Source organism: Sander vitreus, chromosome 12 (assembly GCF_031162955.1).
Source record: "Sander vitreus isolate 19-12246 chromosome 12, sanVit1, whole genome shotgun sequence".
NCBI lineage: Eukaryota > Metazoa > Chordata > Actinopteri > Perciformes > Percidae > Sander > Sander vitreus.
This window is the reverse complement of record NC_135866.1, coordinates 28,754,955-28,771,247: the sequence shown is the minus strand read 5'-3', so window position 1 is coordinate 28,771,247 and position 16,293 is coordinate 28,754,955. Positions and strand designations below refer to the sequence as shown.

Genomic DNA, 16,293 nt, shown 5'->3' with positions numbered 1-16,293 from the left:
TTACGGAGGGGATTGTGGTGGTGGGGCAGGTCTGTGAGGTGGGTAGGATCCTGGTTACGGAGGGCTTTGTGAGTTTAAACTTTAAACTGGATGTGTTGGGGAACAGGGAGCCAGTGGAGATTCTGGTGGAATGATGTATTTTTGTAAGTTTGGAAGACATCAAATTTCCCGCTCTCAAATTTAAGCCCTAATATAATTTAAACAGGTGCAAAACAATGCTGGGGATTTGAGAAAGTACATCTAAATGGGAATGTATGCTTTTAAACCATTTTCTACCATTTAAATGAACAATACAAGGGGAACTTTAACCTTTGATTATTGTCTCATGATATCAGATTTTATATATTTTAGTTTTTTACAGACTTCATTAGATGGTGTAGATTTTTTAGAATCAATACTCCTACAATACTACTGACAACGGGGGAAAATAAATGGAATGGAAGTGAATTATTGTACTCTGGTCTACTTTAGTCTACTTAAATATGTGCTTTAACATTGTGTCATGAAAAACTATACCTCAACATGAGAAAAATATTTTGAGCATTCAAATTATACCTAAATTTATTAATTTTACATAATAATTTCAAAAAGCCTTTTAATTTTATTAATTAATTTATTTATCTCCAGCTGTATCGTTAAGACCTTACAGTGACCAGTGGAAGAGGCTATTGGACAATGTTTGTGTCCTCACGGGGAGTGCAGCTTGGTGGCATCACCAGCAGTTCTTTTTTTCACAGTTACAATCTGTGGCACTTTTAAACATGTATCAATCATCTTCTACAATTATTAACCTGTGAAATGTGGTTGTTTATTTGACATATTGAAGCAGAGGACAACAAACCACACACAAGATGTTAACGATGAGACAATGTCCAACAAACATATTTCAGTTGTAGTAAATAGTAAAGACAGCAGGTGGCGAACTGACATTATACACAACAAACCAACACTTTAAATATGTAAGTCATCACTAAAATCACCCCAAGTCAAAGAGCAAAGGTTGTGTTCAGACCCCTCCAACTTTTCTAGTCAAGTCAATTTCATTCATATAGCCCATTATCACAAATCACGGTCCAGCATACGGCAGCCTCCATCCTAAAACCATCGGATTAGAAAAAAACTCTTTTTAATTTAACAAGGAGACAATGTAAGATACCAACTGAGAAGTGATCTCTCTACCTGGATGGAGAGAAATGCAACAGATATGTTGTAGTGAAGCACTGATCTATACAGAACTAGAATCTATCTAATCCTAGATAGATTTATGCTTCAGGATTTTGCACAATTGCGTTTAAGCTGACCATCTTTATTAATTAACTTTGCTCTTTCTTTTCCCTGCTACATTTTCACTTTCATGTGTTAAGATTTAACCTTTCAATAACTGACTAAATTACTCACACCCTTGATTGACCCATTTTATTTTTATACTGGCACAGCTGAAATATCCGGTCCAACCTCATTTTCTTCCTTCCTTCTGTTAACCACAGACAGCTAACTCTGTTCACCGCTCCCCTCAGCATTTACAAGAAATGCCACCACTTCTTTAAGATGCCAAAAAATACTGTGCAGAGTGTGCCCAGCCCTTTGAGTTGTTCTTCTTAGTATCGGGTCACAACATGATGTCAAAATAAGATGTATACAGATGCTACTCTACTTTCACAAAACCTTCCAAAACACTTCTGAGTTTGACCTTTTGCAGAGCTTTAAAATAAACTAGGAAACTACTTTTTCTTAAATAAACTTGAATTGCTGGAGCCTTGTATTAATATTAACTGAAAGATAAATAAATTTTTTTAATGGTTCGAGGATTAAGGATTTTGTCCCCCATCACTAATAGTTTAGTCACTTTACAACAGATTGCCTCAAGTCAGGTATGATGCTGAAGGAATGATTACAGTGACCAAAAAATCTCTTAAAGCATATGTGGCATGTGTGTATTGTATTTAGAAAGACTTGAATAAACATAAGCTATCCTTTACATCCTTTATTGAACAATAAAAGTTAATTCCACGTCTTCTGAGACACTGCTGAACATTTAATGGTCATCTCACACAGTTATTAACACCCATAAACTAACTGTTACTATTATAAATCACACTACACAGGAAAATCAAAAAGGGGCTGTGAAGAGAACAGTTTGGTAAATCGGCTGCAGTTCACCAAGTCAGAATTTCTACTGCAAACCAGCAAATTTCATCCTGAAAATGTATTGCATAATATTTTTCAAAATACCGTTTATCACAGTAAGTAGTGGGTCAATGTTCTCAGCTTGCCGTCTGGCCTAATTTTCCTGCACTTCTCTATATTTTTTCCTCTCCTCTAGTTCTCTCTCACAATCTGCAACTAACACTTTGTTCCTCTCTCTGTCAGTGTCCGCTTCCTTTATTTGTTGCTCATACTTTTCCTCTAGTTTGGTCTTCATTTCTTCTTCCTTTTTGCGCATTTGCTCTTCGTTCTCTTTAAGGATTCGTTGTTTCTTCTCTTCTATCTTCCTCTCTGCCTTCTGGAACACTTCTGTGGTGTAATGCATTTTTGTGTTCTTCTGTTTTATGTTTCTGATCTAGTCTAGCAGCTCCCTGACCTGAAAATGATCCTTCAGGTCATTATTAAAGACGTGGTACTGGCCGTTACATTTTTCCACAAGTTCCTGTAGCTCTTCCCTGTCCTTCTAGAACTCCTCAATAGGTTTCCCTTTGAGCAGGTCACCATGGGTAAAGAGAACCATGCTGTATTTGTTTGCATCCTCTCCAAAGATTTCCTGAATCTTCTGCACCGTCTTCTTTTCTTCCTCTGTGCTCAGTCTGATGACGACCAGGAAGATGTGAGGTCCAGGAGAAGCATAAGCAATGCTCAGGGCCATCTTCCATGCTGATGGCACAATGGATTGTCTTAAGGACTGATTAATCAGATATGTAATAGGCTGTAGAAGGGTCTCTTTGTGCCTTTTTAAAAAAATAGTACCAAGGCCATAGATATCCATGGCCTTAGAATTTTTTAAGCCACTGATGGTATTTGCATAATTAATGGCGCAAAAAGTTGGGTTATTTCATGAACAGAGTCTAGAAAGAAAGTGTTTAGTTCTGTAGATATGATGTTCTGAGGTAGGGCCCCATAACTTTCTTAATTGTTGAGGTGAATTGGTCACAGTCACTCTCCAGGTCTCCTTTAGAGAGGACCCTGTCCCATTCAATCTCTCTCAGTTCATGTAAGCGCTACCAGATGAGATTGGAGATTGGAAATGCAATGCAATTGTCCAATCTTAATATGTCCAGATCTCTAAGGATGTGACAATGATGTGATCTGGTTGGCATTTTGGCCAATATTTTTAATGCATGATTTTAGAGTCTAATGGTTTAGTCACATATGGACTTGCCTGTGACCACGATGTAGCACAATAACTGTGGTGTGAAAAAATCTTTGTGTGCATAAGTATTTTGGCATCGTTTTGGCACAGGTTACACAGTTCTTAATTAGTCTAAAGAGATGAAAAAGATACGTTGGCTTTTATGGTTCCATCTAAATTTTTTTTGCTGATCTTTCATGCTCCATTATTATCTGCAATGTTAAAAAGTGATCTGTTGTCAAAAAATGGCAAAAACAACAGTGCTGTCAAGAGCATGCCAAACCTGTAGGTGGCCGTGTAACAAGAAGCTCAAGCCCACCTTAGCCAATCAGAATCCCAAAAATAGCAACAACAGTAACGAATCACTTCCTCTCTCTTCTCTTCATCGGCTGCCTAAACCTCCATTTGTCTCAGTTTACATGCAAACGTAACGTAACTAACCATGTACGTGTAAACAGGGCTTTAGCTTTAAAGTCAACAGGTCAATACAAATGTTTGTTTTTTTGGTTAAAACTATTCAGATTTTATATATTTTAGTTTTTTACAGACTTCATTAGATGGTGTAGATTTTTTAGAATCAATACTCCTACAATACTACTGACAACGGGGGAAAATAAATGGAATGGAAATGAAATTGTGAATTATTGTACTCTGGTCTACTTTAGTCTACTTAAATATGTGCTTTAACATTGTGTCATGAAAAACTATACCTCAACATGAGAAAAATATTTTGAGCATTCAAATTATACCTAAATTTATTAATTTTACATAATAATTTCAAAAAGCCTTTTAATTTTATTAATTAATTAATTTATCTCCAGCTGTATCGTTAAGACCTTACAGTGACCAGTGGAAGAGGCTATTGGACAATGTTTGTGTCCTCACGGGAGTGCAGCTTGGTGGCATCACCAGCAGTTCTTTTTTTCACAGTTACAATCTGTGGCACTTTTAAACATGTATCAATCATCTTCTACAATTATTAACCTGTGAAATGTGGTTGTTTATTTGACATATTGAAGCAGAGGACAACAAACCACACACAAGATGTTAACGATGAGACAATGTCCAACAAACATATTTCAGTTGTAGTAAATAGTAAAGACAGCAGGTGGCGAACTGACATTATACACAACAAACCAACACTTTAAATATGTAAGTCATCACTAAAATCACCCCAAGTCAAAGAGCAAAGGTTGTGTTCAGACCCCTCCAACTTTTCTAGTCAAGTCAATTTCATTCATATAGCCCATTATCACAAATCACGGTCCAGCATACGGCAGCCTCCATCCTAAAACCATCGGATTAGAAAAAAACTCTTTTTAATTTAACAAGGAGACAATGTAAGATACCAACTGAGAAGTGATCTCTCTACCTGGATGGAGAGAAATGCAACAGATATGTTGTAGTGAAGCACTGATCTATACAGAACTAGAATCTATCTAATCCTAGATAGATTTATGCTTCAGGATTTTGCACAATTGCGTTTAAGCTGAACCTCTTTACTAATTAACTTTGCTCTTTCTTTTCCCTGCTACATTTTCACTTTCATGTGTTAAGATCTAACCTTTCAATAACTGACTAAATTACTCACACCCTTGATTGACCCATTTTACTTTTATACTGCTACAGCTGAAACCTCATTTTCTTCCTTCCTTCTGTTAACCACAGACAGCTAGCTCTGTTCACCGCTCCCCTCAGCATTTACAAGAAATGCAACCACGTCTTTAAGATGCCAAAAAATACTGTGCAGAGTGTGTGAGTTGTTCTTCTTAGTATCGGGTCACAACATGATGTCAAAATAAGATGTATACAGATGCTACTCTACTTTCACAAAACCTTCCAAAACACTTCTGAGTTTGACCTTTTGCAGAGCTTTAAAATAAACTAGGAAACTACTTTTTCTTAAATAAACTTGACTTGCTGGAGCCTTGTATTAATATTAACTGAAAGATAAATTAATTTTTTAAATGGTTCGAGGATTAAGGATTTTGTCCCCCATCACTAATAGTTTAGTCACTTTACAACAGATTGCCTCAAGTCAGGTATGATGCTGAAGGAATGATTACAGTGACCAAAAAATCTCTTAAAGCATATGTGGCATGTGTGTATTGTATTTAGAAAGACTTGAATAAACATAAGCTATCCTTTACATCCTTTATTGAACAATAAAAGTTAATTCCACGTCTTCTGAGACACTGCTGAACATTTAATGGTCATCTCACACAGTTATTAACACCCATAAACTAACTGTTACTATTATAAATCACACTACACAGGAAAATCAAAAAGGGGCTGTGAAGAGAACAGTTTGGTAAATCGGCTGCAGTTCAGCAAGTCAGAATTTCTACTGCAAACCAGCAAATTTCATCCTGAAAATGTATTGCATAATATTTTTCAAAATACCGTTTATCACAGTAAGTAGTGGGTCAATGTTCTCAGCTTGCCGTCTGGCCTAATTTTCCTGCACTTCTCTATATGTTTTCCTCTCCTCTAGTTCTCTCTCACAATCTGCAACTAACACTTTGTTCCTCTCTCTGTCAGTGTCCGCTTCCTTTATTTGTTGCTCATACTTTTCCTCTAGTTTGGTCTTCATTTCTTCTTCCTTTTTGCGCATTTGCTCTTCGTTCTCTTTAAGGATTCGTTGTTTCTTCTCTTCTATCTTCCTCTCTGCCTTCTGGAACACTTCTGTGGTGTAATGCATTTTTGTGTTCTTCTGTTTTATGTTTCTGATCTAGTCTAGCAGCTCCCTGACCTGAGAATGATCATTCATCTCATTATTAAAGACGTGGTACTGGCCGTTACATTTTTCCACAAGTTCCTGTAGCTCTTCCCTGTCCTTCAAGAACTCCTCAATAGGTTTCTTGAAGGAGAGGGAAGACTTCATGCAAAAACACCACTCCTATAAAACACTGCTGACAACAAAGAGCATCAAACACTGTGTCTTGATGTTTATTGTCAAACTGGTTATACTAGTATACATGTAAAATGCTAATGCAGGGAGGCACCATTAAAGAGAAACAGTAAGTCAGTAAGGAACATTTTAAAATATAATGAAATAAGTAATGAAAAAAATCAAAGCTGCAATGAAAGGAAAACATAACAAGGAGAAATATAGTCTCAATGTCTTGTGATATGATGGCATCAAATTATATAAATGTCTGATGTTTCAATACTACATTAAAATATTGTAAAAAGTTTTTACATACAAAATCCAAAATGGCAATGTGGAAGAATAAATGGAATAGAAATGTGAATTTTTGTATTCCGGTCTACTTTGGTTTAATTGAATATATATTTAAACATTTCACCTTAAAACTAAAAGTACACCTCAATGTGAGATTTAGTAATTTGACTGTGTTATTGAGAGTTTAAATTAGCGATGACTTCATAATTTTTGGAATAGATTTTAAAGTAATTTCAAAAGCCTCCTTATTTTAGTTTTTGGACATATTCTGTCCTTTCATTAACTTCTCTCCAGCTGTATCATTCAGACTTTACAGTTCTGCCTGACCAGTGGAGGAGGCTATTGTACAAAGTTTGGGTCCTCACAGGAGTACAGCTTGGTGGCATCCATTTACAGTTATTATTTCACGGTTACATAAAATGACATAAAATGAATGAAAGAAGTAAGTATGTTTTTTTTTTGTCTTTTTATGTTTCTACCTGGTTCTCTGTGACACGTAAGTCACATTAAATGGAAGGAGACCTTCATGTCCTGTATTTATTATCTTTAACTTCTGACTGATGTCAGTAAAGCATTACTCATTTATTATCAGATTTATTTCATGATCACCATAGAAACATGCTCTTTACAAGCTGTGGCACTTTTAAACATGTATCGATCATCTTGTACAATTATTAACCTGTGGAATTTAGTTTTTGTTCATTTGACATTGAAGCACTACGCAGGAAAATCAAAAAAGGGGCTGTGAAGAGAACACTTTGGTAAAGCTGCTGCTTTTCAGCAAGTCAGAATTTCAACTGCAACCAGCAAATTTCTTATTTTACCCCAAAAGATATTTTAAAAAACATTTCATCAGTTTCATTATTGGATTACTGTCCTCAGCTAGCCGTCTGGCCCAACGTTCCAGCTTTACTTTATAGTTGTTCCTCTCCTCCTCTAGTTCTCTCTCGCGATCTGCAACTAACACCTCCATCTTCTCTCTGTCAGTCTCTGCTTCCTTTATTTGTTGCGCATACTTTTCCTCTAGTTTCCTCTTCATTTCTTTTTCCTTTTTGCGCATTTGATCTTCTTTCTCTTTAAGGATTCGTTGTTTCTCCTTTTCTATCGCCCTCTCTGCCTTCTGGAACACTTCAGTGGTGTAATGACTTCCTCCATTCTTCTTTGTTATATATCTGATCTTGTCGAGCAGCTCCCTGACCTGAGAATGATCATTCATCTCATTATTAAAGACGTGGTACTGGCCGTTACATTTGACTACAAGTTCCTGCAGCTCTTCGCTGTCCTTCAAGAACTCCTCAATAGGTTTCCCTTTGAGCAGGTCACCATGGGTAAAGAGAACCATGCTGTATTTGTCTGCTTCCTCTCCAAAGATTTCCTGAATCTTCTGCACCGTCTTCTTTTCTTCCTCTGTGAATCTGCCAAGTCTGATGACGACCAGGAAGATGTGAGGTCCAGGAGAAGCATAAGCAATGCTCTGGGCAATATCTTTACTGGTTTTATCATAATCAATCCTTGTGTCGAACAGACCCGGAGTGTCAATAACAGCAACCTTTTGTCCATCCACTTCACCAAAGGCCTTAGAACAGTGTTCAGTCAAAGATTTAGGGGAGAACTCTGATTTGAAGTGCTGTTTTCCCAGAATGGTGTTTCCTGTGGCGCTCTTCCCAACTCCGGTCTTCCCCACCATCACAATCCTGAGCTCCTCATTATTGTATCTGGTCAGTTCTGATGGTGGAAAAACAAATTTCAAAACGTTTTGATATTCAACAGATTATGCAACTTCAACATGGGCAACACTGACAGTGGACAGTTGAAGTTTATTTTTTACTTGATGCAGTCGACCACATAGAGCCTTGAAAAACGTTTGAGACTGTAAGTTGCCTCGGTAGACTATGTAACAGAAGCACCTACTTTTATAATGCAGACGAGCCTGTCCTCCTCAAGAAAGACGCCCTGTGACCATTTGTTAGCAGCAGTTATGACCCATATTTACATTTCTAGTGACCGTAATTATGAGGGGAGCAAAGAAGAAAGTAAGGGAATAAATATGGGAGCGTCAATTTGGGTTTTTTTAAGATGATTTTTGGGGCATTTTTAGGCTTAAGACAGGAAAGTGGAGCGAGGGGGAACGAAATCCAGCAAAGGGCCGCAGGTCAGAATCGAACCTCCAAGGACTGACCCGCTGTACATGGGGCGAACGCTTAACCAGGTGAGCTGCCAGGCGCCCTGGCAGTGGCAATTTTAAGGAATAAGTCCATATGTTGGTCAGGTCAGACAAACACAGGACTTAAAATTCTGAAAACAGTGATTATTTTTTAACTTAAAGGTCCCATGGCATGAACATTTCACTTTATGGTTTTTTTTTAACATTAATATGAGTTCCCCTAGCCTGCCTATGGTCCCCCAGTGGCTAGAAATGGCGATAGGTGTGAACCGAGCCCTGGGTATCCTGCTCTGCCTTTGAGAAAATGAAAGCTCAGATGGGCCAATCTGGAATCTTCCCTTTATGACATCATAAGGTGAAAGGTTACCTCCCCTTTCTCTGCTTTGCCCGCCCAGAGAATTTGGCCCCCCATGAGAAAGAGAGAGACATCATGGCTTGCAAACAAGCAAAGTGGCAGTTGGTCAAGGCCACAACCCCACCCTCCACCTTGCCCCCCCTCTCTCCTCCTCAATAGCTACAGACACAGAAATGGCACATCCTAAGGAAGGCTCATTGTGGGACTGGCTCTAGTGGCTGTAATTCTTCACCAAGGCTGAAATTCGGGAAAGACACTTCAGATACAGTATTAGGGGACCACTAAGGCCTATATAAAAGAGACTTCAGATACAGTATTACAGGACCACTAAGGCCTATATAAAAGATACTTCAGATACAGTATTAGGGGACCACTAAGGCCTATATAAAAGAGACTTCAGATACAGTATTAGGGGACCACTAAGGCCTATATAAAAGAGACTTCAGATACAGTATTAGGGGACCACTAAGGCCTATTTAAAAGAGACTACAGATACAGTATTAGGGGACCACTAAGGCCTATATAAAAGAGACTTCAGATACAGTATTAGGGGACCACTAAGGCCTATATAAAAGAGACTTCAGATACAGTATTAGGGGACCACTAAGGCCTATATAAAAGAGACTTCAGATACAGTATTAGGGGACCACTAAGGCCTATATAAAAGAGACTTCAGATACAGTATTAGGGGACCACTAAGGCCTATATAAAAGAGACTTCAGATACAGTATTAGGGGACCACTAAGGCCTATATAAAAGAGACTTCAGATACAGTATTAGGGGACCACTAAGGTCTATATAAAAGAGACTTCAGATACAGTATTAGGGGACCACTAAGGCCTATATAAAAGAGACTTCAGATACAGCATTATGGGATCACAAAGGCCTGTATAAAAGTATCCAAAAAGCAGCATGTCATAGGACCTTTAACAAACGTCACGTTCAGCGCCACGTGCGTAACCTTCAGCAAGTGAAGTAACATCTGATTTTAACCCAAACCATTATCTTTTTCTAAACTTAACTAAGTAGTTGTGATGCCTGAAAATAACCAAGTAGTTTTCATTGCCTAAACATAACCAAGCTGCAACTATTTCACATTAAAGACGTGTTTAAAATCGTGACCTTTACGTTCAAAACCCTAACCCTAGCCCGAGCGACGTTCTCTGGTTTAGATATGAGGTCGTATTTCCATCATCGCTAGGGGCGCAAATTTATGAAACACTCCTGTGGGCCGTTTTTTGATGGTAGGATCATACAACCCATATCGTCGTATGGTTTGCAGGACTTGTGCAGCCAGAGTGAGTCAGAGCAATGCTCGGGATTTAAGAAACATTCTCTTCAACTAAGAACTGTTGAAGTTGGTTCATTACTTTGAGCTATGACATGTGATACATCTTTAAATAAATATTGAGATACATGCTGCAACATTATGAATACAGTTGACTTACCATTTTTGGCATATTTGCAGTCCGTGGTCGGGTTATGGAGAGAAGAGCAGGTCTGCTGCTGAGCTGAAGAATTGAAGTAAAGTCAGTTTTTCTGCAACAACACTTCCTGATATGAAGACATTAAATCATCTATAAAACAATGGTGTTAGAGTGAATTGAAAACTGTGTCTTTTCATTTTGCTACAGTGGGATGTTGCACAGGCTAGGTTTGAATATATGTTTTTCATGTTTTTATGTATTTACTGTAATTCTATTAAGGTAAGGAATCTCTGTCTGTGGGTATGTCCGTCGCCCATCTGTCATTCGAATATCTGGAACCGTTTGTCCGATCTACTTCTCATTAAATAGGTGAAGTGCTGGGTACCCAGTGCAATGAATTTGGGTCAATTTGTAAACAGGATACGTTCGTTATTAATATACTGTGAATAATACAAAACTGAACCAACCCCCATGAGATCCTGGTTAAAGACAGCTGGGGTGTATTTAGAGGGCAGGTTGGTCAAGACAATATCTATGAGGGTGCCCTTGTTTACGGATTTGAGGTTGTATCTCGTAGGTTCATTTATAATTTGTGTGAGGTTGGGGGCATCAAGCTTAGCAAGTAGAGTGGCCGGGGTGTGGAGCAATAACAATAAAAATTCTGCAGTTAGATGGGGGGCGATTCGTTCGCAAATGGTGTCCACGGCACTGCTTGGGGCTGAGGGGGGTCTGTAACAAGCAGCAACAGTTATAGCCTTATTTCTAGAGAGTTGTATTTTTAGTAGAAGCTCAAATTGTTTGGGTACAGACCTGGATAGGATCACTGAGCTCTGTAAGCTCTCTCTACAGTATATTGCAACACCTCCCCCTTTAGCGGTTCTATCTTGACGGAAAATGTTGTAGTTGGGGATTGTTATTTCTAGAATAACAATCTTCAAATTCTAACAAATGCTAGAATACCAGAGTTGAAATCAGTTGCAGAAATATTATATATATATATATATATATATATATAAGTTAGTAACAAAGAAGGAGGTTGCATCACTGGACAGATTCGATAAGCAACAGGAAGTCTCGGAGGTTACATGTAGTGGGACAGTGGGGTTAACAGTGTTATAATGCAAGGAGTTAAGAAATCTACACGGAAGTAAAACAATGGAGGTGAACAAAAACAGCAGTACACAAGTCATACTAACTACAGGGATATCAAACAGTCACTGGTAGTAGCAAGTAATGGACAAAGACAGTGTTTAGAGCTTAGCTTAGGCCTGGCTAAATAAACAAATTGATTAATTTGATTCAATCAAGAGTTTGTGACTTTTTAAATATAATTTACAAGATTGTTAGCCTCACCGGAAAAGTGCTTCTAATATCCTTCACTGGTCTCCGTCCAGAGCAACGGGATCTGTTGGTCCATTCTTATATACTGTCTATGCTATCACCTAGAGCAACCGTCTCTACGTGAGGAAAGCTAAAGAAAGCTAAACTATTTGTCTCATTCAGAGACCCAAACGGGGCTCTGTGTCTGTCAGACGGTCTGAGATCTACCGTATCAGCAGAGCAATCACGTAATGCACAGCAGACTGTGGTGCAGGTAGATTATTGATTATTTTCTGAAATAGTGACTTTATTCTTGTAATAGCCTATTATAACTTTATTTTTCTCAAAAAACTTTATTTTTCTCAAACTATATCACGACTCCTCCAAATCACAGAGAACACAGATATATTGTATTTTGAATGTGCACAAAGTTCTGGACATGAGCAGAAATCTTGCTCAAACATATCTGAAATATTACAGTCCAGGGGTTTATTAATTCATTAAAATGAATTAATGTATCATTGAGGTGAATAGTTATCATATGCACATTTAAGGAGGTTACTTCCCCAACAAAAGACGCAAAACAGGCGGGAGGAGGAAATGATGCTAGGCTACATGTGTGCTGACTCAGATAGAATTAGAAAAGTCGATCCAAAGGAGAATAAATAGATGAACGCAATACAGAATGCCTGAGAGCCTTACTGCAATATATCCCATTATGTTTTTATATTTGGATTGTAATCTATGTTTCTCTTCACATAAAGATAGACATTGATTCAGAAAAAGGTAGAAATAGGTGCATAAAAATTCACCTGAATGCAGGAAATTAAGTGTTTAATGCTCAAAATGTTCAATAAATCATTTAAATTATTTTGGAGTTATTGGAATAAATAACACTTCAAAAGATATTTTTTTAGAAAAAAATCTCAACATAAATCTCTCACTAAACTGAAAAAGGCTGTTGCCGCAATTTTGTTAATTTTAAAATTTTAAAAAGTCACACATTCTCATGACCTGTAGCCTGTGAGGTGTAAGTGTAATATGTTGTTGTAATTTTTTGTTTTTTTATGTCCATATCTACTTATGGAGAAAATCAAGCTCAAAAATAGACATTTTGACAATTCTATTGCAACAATTGATTTTTTTTTTTTTGCAACTGATTTTGCACTGCCCGAAATGGCCAAATATGGTTGTCCGTTGAATGTTCGCGCATAATAGAAGAGCATAGGCTATATAATATAATTATATAATTATTCACAGAAGAGGGAAGCTGCGTTTTCAGCAAAAAGACACAGTGAGAAGATGTTTGATTTTTAATATATGTGTTATTGGTTTAAACACGTGATAACAAAGCACACAACACAGTTTAGAGCAGACGTTTTAATTGTCACACGCTATATGAATTTAAAAGAATTTTCATAATATTACAATACTTTCTTTTACATTTTGTTTTCCAGGTAATTTCAAAAAGTCAGCATCATATATATATATATATATATATATATATATATATATATATATATATATATAAAGCTGTGAAGAATGGCTCGATTTTGCGATAAACACTGAAACGGGCATTATTTAAGGTGAAATCGAAACTTAAGGAGAACCGGAGCCCAAGTTCAGCGTCGTAAAAGACATATACATGCCCCAACGTCACCCGTGTCGCCAGTAGATGATGATTATACATAGCATACAGTTGGATATTAACTTACCATATTTGATGAATAGGCTGAACAGGATGAGTAGGCTGAATGGGCTTCCCATGTTTGCACTGTAGAGAGCAGATGTGCTGCTTTAGAGTCAGTACAGAAAGAAGGCTGAGAGGCTTCTTTTTCTTCTGGTTTTATTTTTGGCAGATTACTATTGTTATAGTATACCGCCACCAACTGTACAGGAGTGTGTAATACTTAAAAAATAAACCCTTAGAATTCTTTTTTATCATGTATTGATTTCTCTCCTTCCATTTCCTGCCAGTTTAGGCTGAGAGTCTGTTTGTGACAATGCTTCTTATATGAAAACTTCATCCAGCAAACCACACCCACAAATCCCCAAAACACGAGGTGTTTATGTGCTTAGTTCACAGGCTGATTTATACATTCATCATAAATTGAATAAAGCAAAGTTTGTCATTTAGCCCCTTTTCCTTGCCCAAAGTTATAGTATACTATAATTGTACTTATGTACTGTATGAATTTGAAACAAACGTTATTCAAAACAGTGTATATGTCAGCTACAGTAGGTCTACGCAGTCTACACACAACACACAACATGAGACATTGTTTTCACAAACAGACAAATACAAATTCAAGTGTCACATTTAATTAACAATATACAGTTAGTTAGTACATTCAGCAGCCAGCTGCTGCTTTATCCTTATCATTTTAATACAGCACAGTTTTGATATGCACTACTGCATTTTCATTGTTCCTTGTTTTTTCTGTGCTGTAATAGTAAGACAACGATCTAGTTAGAACTTGCAGTTGATTTTTTTTCCCAGAACGAGAGGAATTTGCAAACTGTGTTTCAGCTGAACCTCTCTATTTGTTCACTTTGCTACTTCTTCCCCCTTTTTTCCTCTTTTCACTTTACTGTGTTGTGTTCTTGTTCAACCTTTCAATGACTGACTAAAATGCTTCACTCTTTATTGTCCCATTTTATTTATATAATCTAGCACAGCTTGAATATCCAGTCCTCCTGTAGTTTCACTCTCCCTTCTGTTCACTGTAAACGGCAAACCCTGTTCACCCTTCTCATCAGCATTTAAATGCCACCAGTTCTTTTAAATTGAGAAAAATAAAGTGTGCATATACAGTTTAGCCATCCCTTTGAATTGTAGTTCTTAGTCTCTGTTCACAACATGATGTGAGATGAACATGTGTGCTGCAAACCCAGTCAGTAGTTCAACAGATGCTAGTCTTAAAACACAACTGAGATAGATTCTCACCACTTTCAAAGCATCGTTTTCAGCAGCAGCAGGGCAACGTTTTCAAAGAAAAAGCTGTAAAAAGCCACTGTTCACTATCTACTCAGCAGCAAAAGCCGACACACACAGTTATAGACTACCTGGTGAACATAGTGGAACATTTATACAGAGTTTCATGTAGTTTTTATTTTAATGCTTTATGTAGAAATGCCATTCTTTTGAAATAGCCAAACAGTCAGTTTCAGTCTTGCCTTTGACCTGCATATATCATTTCCTGAATACCAAATGCATGTTTTGCAAAAGATCAGTGTTGTCTTAGATATTATATGCGAGTTTAAATTTGTGATCATAGTTGATTTAAAACCTTACATTACAGCACCCCCATGTGGCTGATACACAGGTGAAAGAAGACAGATTCTTGCATTCATCACTTTTACTCTAGAAAAGAAAAATCAAATATAAAAATGTTTATAGGTGACAGAATGACTCCCGTTAAGTGTCATATTATAATTTGGTTATTATTACTGATGCACCTGTGTGAGTAAATATACTCAGTTACATCTTGCCACTGCTAATAAATGTAAAAAAAAAAAAAAAAAAAAAAAAAGATTCTTTGGGCATTTTAGGCCTTTATTTTGATATGACATGAAAGGGGAGATTTTATTTTTGTAATGTTTAAGAAATTGAGTTCACATTGCCAGATGAAAGAATGCACACACACATACACACAATGTATTCCCTAGGACCTATACTAATTCTAACTTCTGCCTAGCCCTAACCCTGACATCCCTTAAATCAAGTCCTAACACTATATTTGAATAACTTACTTTGTGGGGACTTTAAATTGTCCCCAAAAAGGTCGGCAAGTCCCTACATGTGACTGTTTAAATGCGTGTCCCCACAACAGGAGCAATACATGTTCACAAACACACTATGAGGTCAAGAAAATGAAACTGCAGATTGCGTTACAATATTTTATTGACATTCTTGAGTTTAATTACATAAAAGTACATTTGTAAATGCATTTTGGTTCTGACCAACCGACATGTTTTTGAACTAAATTAAAAGGATTATCAATTTATTTAGTGAAGCATGAGCCTTCCTAAACACTTGTTCAGAGGTTGGAACATTTCTTTTGTTTTAAACAGTTATCACGACTGAGCTTGAAATTAACTGCATCTACTACAAAGTCCTCTTAGGCACTGATAAACAAATATTTCTATTGTCATCTTTAGTTATGCTAATACAAGGCATTAAATGATTAATTCAAGAAGATACATTATACATTACTGTGTGTCTTTATTATAAAAAAAAAACGTCTTTTAATGTACAAGGCATGTCAAAGAAACTGTTCAATCATTCTTCGTCTTCATTCGGTGAATCCACGACTGATACTTGACACAGCAGACTGCCCTCCGAAGGTGCATTGTGAAATAATAATTAAGGTGCAAATGAAAATACGCCATGTCATAACATTTTATTTTCAGTGCACTGAAACTATATTTTACTTCATTTTGAGTCAAATCTTCGATCATCCTATGACACTGCAGCAAGTTCTTATTCCCAGGGAATCA

At 37.0% G+C, this 16,293-nt stretch overlaps 1 protein-coding gene and 1 pseudogene across 1 annotated transcript; both read right to left on the bottom strand.

The window, feature by feature from the left end:
• Positions 1-1,969: 1,969 nt before the first annotated feature.
• LOC144527162 (GTPase IMAP family member 9-like) lies at positions 1,970-2,879 on the bottom strand (annotated as a pseudogene).
• A 2,604-nt stretch (positions 2,880-5,483) lies between these two features.
• LOC144527161 (GTPase IMAP family member 9-like) lies at positions 5,484-13,792 on the bottom strand. The gene is made up of 3 exons (XM_078265072.1): positions 13,509-13,792; positions 10,495-10,557; positions 5,484-8,252 (listed from the first exon to the last, which is right to left on the bottom strand). Exons 1-3 carry the CDS (start codon positions 13,558-13,560, stop codon positions 7,348-7,350), a joined length of 1,020 nt encoding a protein of 339 aa, XP_078121198.1. The 5' UTR covers positions 13,561-13,792; the 3' UTR covers positions 5,484-7,347.
• Between the last annotated feature and the right edge of the window lie 2,501 nt (positions 13,793-16,293).

Bases quoted from the DNA above. Each gene is read 5' to 3' on its own strand.
- LOC144527161 (XM_078265072.1), bottom strand. From the start codon at position 13,560: ATGGGAAGCCCATTCAGCCTACTCATCCTGTTCAGCCTATTCATCAAA. The intron at 10,558-13,508 runs GTAAGTTAATAT...TCAATTCTTCAG, and splicing joins CAGCCTATTCATCAAATATG to CTCAGCAGCAGACCTGCTCT. The intron at 8,253-10,494 runs GTAAGTCAACTG...TTCCACCATCAG, and splicing joins CTGCAAATATGCCAAAAATG to AACTGACCAGATACAATAAT.